Raw genomic sequence first — 9,356 nt, forward strand, 5'->3', positions numbered from 1 at the left:
TCGTTTTTATTCGTCAACAATATTGCATTATACATTTAATTATAGTCATCGTCACATGACCAGCATTTACGTTGCGTCTCGTCTCGTTTTCGTCACGTGATAAAGGTTCGTTGACGACGATATTTAGTCATAATTTTCGTTGACGAAAGCAACACTATTCTGAAGTCCAAAACTTTTGGAAAAAATTAAGAGGATTTTTCCTACATGTATGGCAGCCATTCCATTCCAGTGTTTGTTGAATTCCAACACAGGCACACCTCATTCTGCTTAATGAAGTACTGATTAGGTGATCACCTCAAAGTATAAAAATCACTGCTGTGCTCATCCCTATCCTCTTACAATTGGACCAGCTGGATGGCAAAAGCAGTGCTAGTAGTACCTCAAACGTAATTGGAATCAAATACTAACTATTTATCAGGCCAAAAGAGTTGAAAACAAAAGTTTTGAGTGAGGAAAAGAAGAAGAAAAACCATAAGGATTTGACCGTAGAGGACTGGAGAAAGGTCATATTCCCTGATGAGTCCAATTTTCAGCTTTGCCCAACATCTGGTTGTCTAATGGTTAGACGGAGACCTGGAGAGCCCTGCAAGCCAAAGTGGCTACGTTTGCATGCAGCCAAATAATCCGTTTGTAATCGGATTGACCGCTCAATCGGACTGAAAATCCTTCATATAAACACCTTAATCGATCCGATTGAGCTCGATCAATCGACATAAATGCATGTCCTGTCATTATAAAACTCGCCTTTCACTCGGCAACTGTGAAGTGGAGCAGGACAACCTCCCACCACGCCTTGTTTTGGATTCTCATCCACAGGCAACCCGTTTTGGGTGCGGGGAGGGGCATTTTTTTGTGTGATAAATATGAGCATCACGGCACAGCGGTTTATATGTATATTTATCCATAAATGGATAAATATTAATTCTGCTGTTAAAAATAAAAAAAAAGAAACCGTGTAGGAGAGTGGTTATTATGTGCAAACAGTGAGAAACTCTATATTTGTGCAGTGTGCGCATGTATTTTTGGGTTGGTTTTCTGTCTCTATCCATTAAAATAAACCTCCCATAAAATTACAGACCCTTCATTTATTTGTAAGTGGGCAAACTTACAAAATAAGCAGGGGATTAATATTTCCCCCACTGTATATTAAAGCCTAAAAAATAATTGACCTCAAAAAGGGAATTTATTAGCAATAACTGCTTCATTTTTTATAATAGTTATATTTTTATTTTATTTTATTATTATAAAGAATTGAATTGTTCTGCGTTAGACTTTTTAAAAATATTTTTTTAATAGAATTTCTTGGTAAGTAACACAGCACTGTAAAAAATGTTTTCTCAGGTAACCTAAAATGTGCATCATTTAGTTACAACAAGGGTCAAATCAAATATAAATAGCACATTAAAGTTAAAAGTTACACACTTTTTTGTGTGTGCACAGTACAGGCCTGGAACAAAGAATGTTTTTGCTCAGGAGGCTGAAATGTCCACCCAAAAGAAGAAAGTTTTGTGCAGCAAGAAAAAAAAATAGAGGGAACATTGATCTGGGGTGCTTCAGTAAGGCTGGATTTTTTGCGCCAGAAGTGGCATAAAGTCACCCAACAGCAATGTGAAAGGCTGGTGGAGAGCATGCCAGGACACAAGAAAGCTGTGATTGAAAATCAGGGTTGCCTATCTGTCGGTCACTATGAGTTACGTCATGACGACATTTGGGGTCTCACTTGGGAGCCCAATCATCTCTGAGTTTAAGAGAAAACGGCTTTGTCGACGGTCATGATCGCTGTCTTCAGTGTCTGGGCCTCCAACACGCTGAAGCAGTGCTCGTGGATGAGTCATGCGTCTATTGTGGGCGTATGGCCATGGCATCGCTGCGATCGCATCTCTCTCTCCTCAAGGGGAGTGGAGCAGACCCCTCTTTTACTACCCGGCCTGGTTTCTCTGCCACAAGCAGAGTACCGCCGGTTAGTACTCTGGGTGATTTGAGGGTTACAGTGAGAGCTTCTCCGCCGGGCCACGCCTCACGGACCTCTCACTCCTCCCGCAGCACATGTCCTGTGCGGCTGCCGAGTGGTTCTGCTGGGCCATGACTACACCGCCTAGCCCTGACCGCTCGTGGCTGGATGATTGATTTCTCGGCGCGGAGCGCGGCTCACAACCGCGTTCTGCTCCAGTTCCTTTCTTCCCGGAGGTGCATGAAGAGGCCCCTTTTATGGCCAAAAGCTGCTCGTCTCCCTCTTCCATCCTCACTACCCTCGATGGCAGGGCAGCCAGGGGGTACGTAGACATTCCCCAGGCAGATAGAGCAATTGCAGTGCACTTGTGCCCGCAAAATGCCGCCACTTGGAGGAATTGTCCACGTCTCCCGTCCAAAGCCTGTAAGCTGTCTGCGGCTCTCACGGCCAAAGTTTACAGTGCTGTGGGCCAAGTTGCCTCTGCCCTGCATGCCATGGCGATCCTGCAAGTACACCAAGCCAAGGCACTCAATCAAATGCACGAGGGTAGCACCGACCCAAGGTTGACACAGGAGCTGCGCACGGCGACTGACTTCGCCCTCCGGGCGACGAAAGTTACAGCGCAGTCCTTCGGGAAGGTGATGTCCACTCTGATGGTCCAGGAGCGTATCTCTGGCCGAGATGAGAGACATTGACAAAGTACGTTTTCTTGATGCTCCCATCTCCCAGGCTGGCCTGTTCGGCGAAACTTTCGAGGACTTTGCCCAGCAGTTCTCGGCATTACAAAAGCAGACTGAGGCCATTCAACACATCTTGCCCAGACGTGAGCCTCCAGCTGCCACCATTCCGTCGCGGGCCGTGTCTCAGCTTGCTCGTCGCCATGGGCGCCCTCCTGCGTCCTCCACTCTGGCTCTACCCTGCGCTGAGACACCGTCAAGTCCAGTGCTTCGAGACCCACACAGGAGAGTGGCGCCCCCCCGTGTTGCACCCGGCCGCTAAGTCCTCCAAGAAGACAACGAAGCTGCCCTGACACGGGCAACCCGGAGATGTGGGAGACTGCTCTTCAGGAGGTGGTGAGGACAGCGCCACTCACTCCCCCGGAGGAGGGCCGGGCGGAGAATCTTTTGTTTCCTTTTCTTTCTGTTCCGCCACTGGCTCAACGGCCAGCGGTAACCACATTGTCAAAGAAAGAGCAGTTTCCTTTTATTTCGGGTTGCAAGGCTCGTGGGTCGGCAGTAAGCGACGCACCGCTTCCTCACTCTCACCCACGATGCCCCCTATCGCCAGTGGCCTAGAGATCGTGGTTCGGAGACGCAATGCCTCTCCACGCGTTTCTGGTCAGTCCCTCCGGGGACAAGGGGAGTTTTGCTGTGATGACTCAGAACACGATGCCTTCTGGGTCACCGAGCAAAACTCCCCTTCACTGCACCACTGCTCGTACGTTGACTGTCCCTTTGATGCCACTCATACGGAGTTTGGGAGCGTGGCTTGCGCTGCCCAACCCATCCTGCTGGCTCATTCAGACGGATCGATTCGGTTACGCGATTCAGTTCGCCAGGCGACCTCCCAAGTTCAATGGCATTCTCGAGACTTCTCGAGGCAGTCCGAGACGCCTCTGTCTTGCGCGAGGAGATTGCTGTCCTGTTGGCGAAGGATGCAATCGAGCTGGTCCCTCCAGCCGAGATGAGGAAGGTGGTTTACTTCAGATCTGCGAGTCTTGAATAGGGCCCTTCACAAGCTCCCGTTCAAGATGTTGATGCAGAAACGTATTATCAAATGCATTCAAGCCCAGGATTGGTTTGCAGCGATCAACCTGAAGGATGCGTACATTCATGCCTCGATCCTTCCTCGTCACTGACCGTTCCTAAGGTTTGCGTTCGAGGGTCGGGCATGGCAATACATGGTCCTCCCCTTCGGGCTCTCCCTGTCCCCCTGTGTCTTCACGAAAGTCACAGAGGGTGCCCTTGCCCCACTTTGGGAAGTGGACATCAGGATCCTCAACTATCTCGACGACTGCCTCATCATCTATTTTTTTTCCAGAGATACACACACACACACACACAGATATATATATATATGAAGAAGAGTGCTAAAGAGCTCTTGTGCTTTCGGCTGAGTCATGTAACTTTAATTTCACCTCAGCTCAGAATGCTTTTATGACGCGAGATTAATGTAAACACAGCCCACTGTGAACACCCTTGTAATTTGCTTCAACCTTTTCGAATTTTATGAATGATTATTTTAGGTTCAAGTGTGTGTAAGGATTTGGAAACAAGCAGAGTATGGCTGTTTCTAAAGCATGCAGTGCCATCTGCTGTTCAAAACTAAGCTCAGAATCGACTCAAGAAAGAATCACGATGCATTCGGCTGTCAACGTTAACACGTTAACGCATGCAATTAATTTTAAAATCCTTAACGCGTTAAAATAATTTAACGCAATTAAAGCTAAATTACTGAAGCACAGTTTATATTCTAATTGTGCTTCTCTGCTTGTGATCAGATCATTTTAAGCTGCTAAACTCCGGGAAAGTTTTCATTCCAATGATCCAGTAAGCGAATGCATTCAAACAATCCGTCCAAAACAGCGCTAATATAAAGGAAAACGGATTGTCAACACATCCCACCCCTGTATGGCCAGATGAGACGCAAACTACTTTTTCTCGACTGGATAACCAGTCTCGCTAGTAAAGTTTTGATGGATGAAGACTGCAATCAAGGTAAAGACGACTGCAGTGGTGTACAGGAGTCGTACAGTAAGCACGCTTATTAGTCCGTTATAATAATGTGTGTATGAGTGCTTGACGCACTGATTGCACATTGCATTTATGCACAAGCACAGATATTTCCATACATTCACATTGTTTCCAAACACATTCACGATAATGTTTAGATTTGTCATGTGTATGTTGCTGTGTTTAGTTATACTGAATGGATCCGTGTACTGTAGTAGATATATGCAGTCAGCAGGCGGTTGGTTTAGGGTTTTTTTGGCATCCCCATGTGGTCATGTTTGGTATCGCAACTTGACTTCTCTCAAATTGAAAAAAGCTGTTTGCTGTTGCACTGTACACATACTATAAAATTCGGATTTTTTTTTTTTTTTCATATGTGCTTTTATGGGCTCCTTATATCATTTGGTTCTTTGCTGTCTTTTTGGAGTTTCTAAGTTTCCTCTTTTGGAAAGTCATCTAAATTTATCTTGGAAAAAAAGCTTGCAGAAAATATCGATTTTTGAGAATCACCCTTCAATCCTTTGGTTTACTTTGCTGGATATTGCAAATGATAACAAAATAAACATTTGAAACAAAATAAATGGTCTATGCTTAATTTCATGAAGTGTGCGATTAATAACATATTTTGTGGGAATATACACACACACACACACACTCCAATGAGCCACCTCAACAGTCAACAGTAGGTCCTCCTCTTCCTGTACATTATGGGGTGGTGGTGATATAGTGCAAATTCGCTTTTCCAAGTTGAACAACAAATGTTTGATTGGGTAAATCTGGGGCGAAGGCATTAACAGAAATTCACCATCATCTTCCTCAAACCACACCTTGATTATTCTGTATTGCTCTGTAAACTGCACCTGCAGCACTGTATGGATACATATATAGAGATGTAAAGAGTTGGGGCAACCTTATTGTAAAAAATATGGCACTATATGTTAAACATTTTTTGATGCTTCAGAGCATCTTTCATAACAAACTAAATATGTTTTAACAAAGAAAATAAAACTCCTTTACCCTTAATATTCAAAACAATGTGATAAATTTACACAATATGTATTACAGGGTTATTATAGTTACTTGAACGTCTGTTATTTGAAATAAATAAATTTGAACTTAAATAAAATAAAATATATTAAAAACGTATTTTATTTCAGCTAGAAAATGTTTCTCAATTTCATTTAGTTTAACTTGATGTAATAAAATAACTAAATCTAAAAGAACAAAATACAACTTTGAACAGAAATATAAAAATAAAAGCTAATTCAAACCATTTATAAAAAATGTGTGTAGATTCTGTTCAAGAGGGTTTGATTTTGTATTATTATTATTTTTTGTGTAGATTGATTCCCTCAAATAAGGTTTCATACATTTTCCTCATGTTGGTTTTGTGTTGGCCTTTGACTCTCTGCAGGACATAATCCACTGTTTGGCACAAATATTGGTGCTGTACTGACTTATTCACACCATTTTTCGCAGCTCTGCAGAAAAAGTGAGATGAAAAGGCCAAGAACTCCTACTGTGAAAAGCAGTTCATATATATTTAAAAAAAAAAAAACATTCACAATGTTTCCATCACATTTGTTATTTAAAATAACCCTACATTTAGACAAGAGTGCAGTTTTACATGCTTCTTGTAGATGTGTGTAGCTGGTATTATGATTATTGCACACACTGAACTACAGTTTCCAGACATTGCAAAATGCTTTCCTCAATGTTCTGTTCTAGGGCCGATATTGTTTTCTACATACTGTAGATCAATGATGCACAGCAGACATCTGAGGGACATTTCAAGGATCACTATAAATATGATGCTCAGATATAATTTACAGAGTAATAAATAATTTGGAGTCGAGTGGATTACTTGTTGATTATTGTTTTATTTTTATCAGCTGTTTGGACTTTCATTCTGATGGCACCCATTCAACTGCAGAGGATCCATTGGTGAGCGAGTGATGTGAAGATACATTTCTCTAAATCTGTTCCCATGAAGAAACAATCTCATCTACAGTACATCTTGGATGGCCTGAGGGTGAGTAAATTTTCAGCAAAATTTCATTTTAGATTAACTATTCCTTGAACTATGTGACATTCATTAGGCAATGAATAGCACTAATACTTTCGGAATAAGCAGGTCAGATTGCATAAAGAGTGGAAATTAAAAGGAAATCAAATTTGTGTGCAGTGTGAACAAAGCCCAAAGAACAAAGCTCCTAATGACAATTTCTGAAAATATCTGACTCAAGCTGATATTCCTCCTTGTCTTCATTCATTTAATGAGCCTTCACTGCATGATGTATATCACTCCTGAGGTGAAGACCACAGTCTCACCAACGATCTACGCCGGATCTAAAGAAGAGTTTTTTATAAGGAAAGGGTGGTTTGTATATTGTATTTGTTTAGATATTGTGATATATGTATTATTACCTTTGATGGCCTGTCAGGGAGAGTCAATATCTGTGGTTTTGTAGCTTTCGTTGCTTTCTGGTATCTTATTTTTCCATAAAAAAAATACTTTATTGTGAAAGCCTATTTCTGGTGCATGCAGAGAGTTAAGAATAGCTGGATTTGAGTTTAGAAAAGGCCTCAGAGCGAATAAAATGAATATCTGAACACCCTTTGGAAATTTAAAAAAAAAAACTTGTAATGAATACAGAAGCATTGACAATTCATTATAACCTTTTTGTGCATGTTTGTGCAATGTGCATTAACCCACCTGTGTTGTGTTTAAGAGACAGAAAACCACACTGAGAATCAATTGGAGAGTTTGTTCTTGGGTGATCAGCAAAATGTAGCCCGTGACCCAAGACAAGCCGAGCATCACTGCCAGAGAAAAGCTACTCAACATCTTCTTCTTCAGAGAAGTTTTACGTGATCTAAACAGCAACAGTTTGTTATTGGTGAAATATATTCTCATAAATCTGGTGGATAACTGATATTATCTGGTCCCAAAGTAAACACACCTGTTTAAGTTAGGGTTGGTCCTGCAGATGTTGTAAGAGAAGTGCAGCAGTACTGCTGTGCTTGAGATCAGCATGAGCAGTAAAGGGAGCACGAATCCCCAAAGCATGGGTTTCTTTATACTGAACTTTTGTTTGTGGTCCAGTGAAGCCAGCCAGCAGCTGCAGAAAAGGAAAAAGTGACAACTGAACCAAAATTTCTGAAATCAATGTAATAATATTAAATAAAGTGAATTAAAAATAAATGAGTAAAGTTGATCTTTAAAGTTAAAAATATTTGTTACTTACAACTCTTCTTGTCGATAACCTAAAGGCTCCTCCACACGGTAGGTGGAACCCAATGAGATACCAACAATAAGAGCAGGCAAACCTAAACAGGAAAAGCTTTATAGACACTGATGGCATTGTATATTGGAGACATTATTTCATGGTTAAGGTTTAGTCATATGTTTGTTGTGCAATTAATACCCAGGATGTATGGCAGTGGGAGAACGAACTAAGCAATATTTTGCGATATTCCTTAAAATGTTGGTTAATAACAATACAGAAGTGATTACAGAAGAAGACAATATAGAAGACTATTTTAATTTAGTTTGAGCACGATGAGTGATTTCTAAATTGGTTGGTTTATCACGCTGGTAGGAAAATGCCACAGGATTCAATTCCACACAATCAGACGGTAATAACGCAGAGTTTCATGAACATTCAGGAAACAAATATTGCTGCATTTCACCATAGACATCACTGAAAGTAACAATAACTTGCAGTTCTGTAAATGGGCCAGATGTTGAATTAGTAACTGCTTTTACAGAATTCAATTCATTCAATGAAGACTCATAGCTCTTCGGCTGGTGAGGTTTTTTCGAACGATCCTTTGAAAGAACCGGTTCATAAGAGTCATTTGCTCATGAATCGGGCCACACACAACACTGGCATAACAGCAATACAAATGTGAATATTTATACCATTTAATACCATATATTATTTTAACCCATACTGTAGCCTATTTGAACACCTTTACTAAGAAGTTAGTCATAAATTAAATAACACATTAGTGTTTTGTGCACGTTCAATATCTCCTACCCCATCCAACAGCCATGGCGACCTGTGGAAACCATGAAGGTGTTCCAGACACTGAGTTTTTGAAGAGCAGGAACACATTAATGCCGTACAGAGTGTTCCAAGTGAACGTAGCCAACAGGAAGAACTGAAGCAGAGCTGTAAACGCCGTACAGGGTCCCTGATCTGAGTACTTGTGGTGATCAGACTCAGGAACTATATTCTCGCCAGACACCTTTGTTACATTCACATGTTGGATGGGGTTGTTTATGCCAAATATGAAGAGAAGGTAGAAAACCGTCATGCTCAAGCAGATGTTCACCATTAGCAGAGTAGGGCTGCCTCCTCTTGACTTCCTGTGGCATGTGTATGAATATGAAAAAAACTGCTTCACCACAGCAAAAAGCTGTACGCTTAACAGTGTAAACTTTTACCTGGTTATGATTTGGTACAATGCTGTGACAGACAGTCCCACCACAGACAGAGCACAGCCGGTGATGCTGATCCAATGCAAGGCTTCAGAATATTGATAGTTGATATCAAATGCCTGCAGAAAATTACACCTGCATTAGATTCTAGTGGAAATGACTTCACAGCATCATAGACTCTACTGATCCATTTAACTCAAATATAAATGGTATTTACATCTTGATG

The 9,356-nt window shown here is 41.5% G+C and overlaps 1 protein-coding gene across 1 annotated transcript; it reads right to left on the minus strand.

Annotated features, from left to right (window-relative positions):
- Positions 1-7,123: 7,123 nt before the first annotated feature.
- On the minus strand, positions 7,124-9,006 carry LOC107667884 (adhesion G-protein coupled receptor G7-like). Its single transcript, XM_016459622.1, has 5 exons — positions 8,727-9,006; positions 7,932-8,013; positions 7,647-7,805; positions 7,400-7,559; positions 7,124-7,300 (listed from the first exon to the last, which is right to left on the minus strand). The coding sequence occupies exons 1-5, from the start codon at positions 9,004-9,006 to the stop codon at positions 7,124-7,126; spliced, it is 858 nt and encodes a 285-aa protein (XP_016315108.1).
- Between the last annotated feature and the right edge of the window lie 350 nt (positions 9,007-9,356).

The sequence above is a fragment of the Sinocyclocheilus anshuiensis genome, unplaced genomic scaffold (assembly GCF_001515605.1).
Source record: "Sinocyclocheilus anshuiensis isolate Anshui unplaced genomic scaffold, SAMN03320099.WGS_v1.1 scaffold2293, whole genome shotgun sequence".
Lineage (NCBI taxonomy): Eukaryota > Metazoa > Chordata > Actinopteri > Cypriniformes > Cyprinidae > Sinocyclocheilus > Sinocyclocheilus anshuiensis.

Bases quoted from the DNA above. Each gene is read 5' to 3' on its own strand.
- LOC107667884 (XM_016459622.1), bottom strand. From the start codon at position 9,006: ATGACGGTTTTCTACCTTCTCTTCATATTTGGCATAAACAACCCCATC. The intron at 8,014-8,726 runs GTAGGAGATATT...TTTCCTGTTTAG, and splicing joins CGCCATGGCTGTTGGATGGG to GTTTGCCTGCTCTTATTGTT. The intron at 7,806-7,931 runs GTAAGTAACAAA...CCTTTTCTGCAG, and splicing joins GGTTATCGACAAGAAGAGTT to CTGCTGGCTGGCTTCACTGG.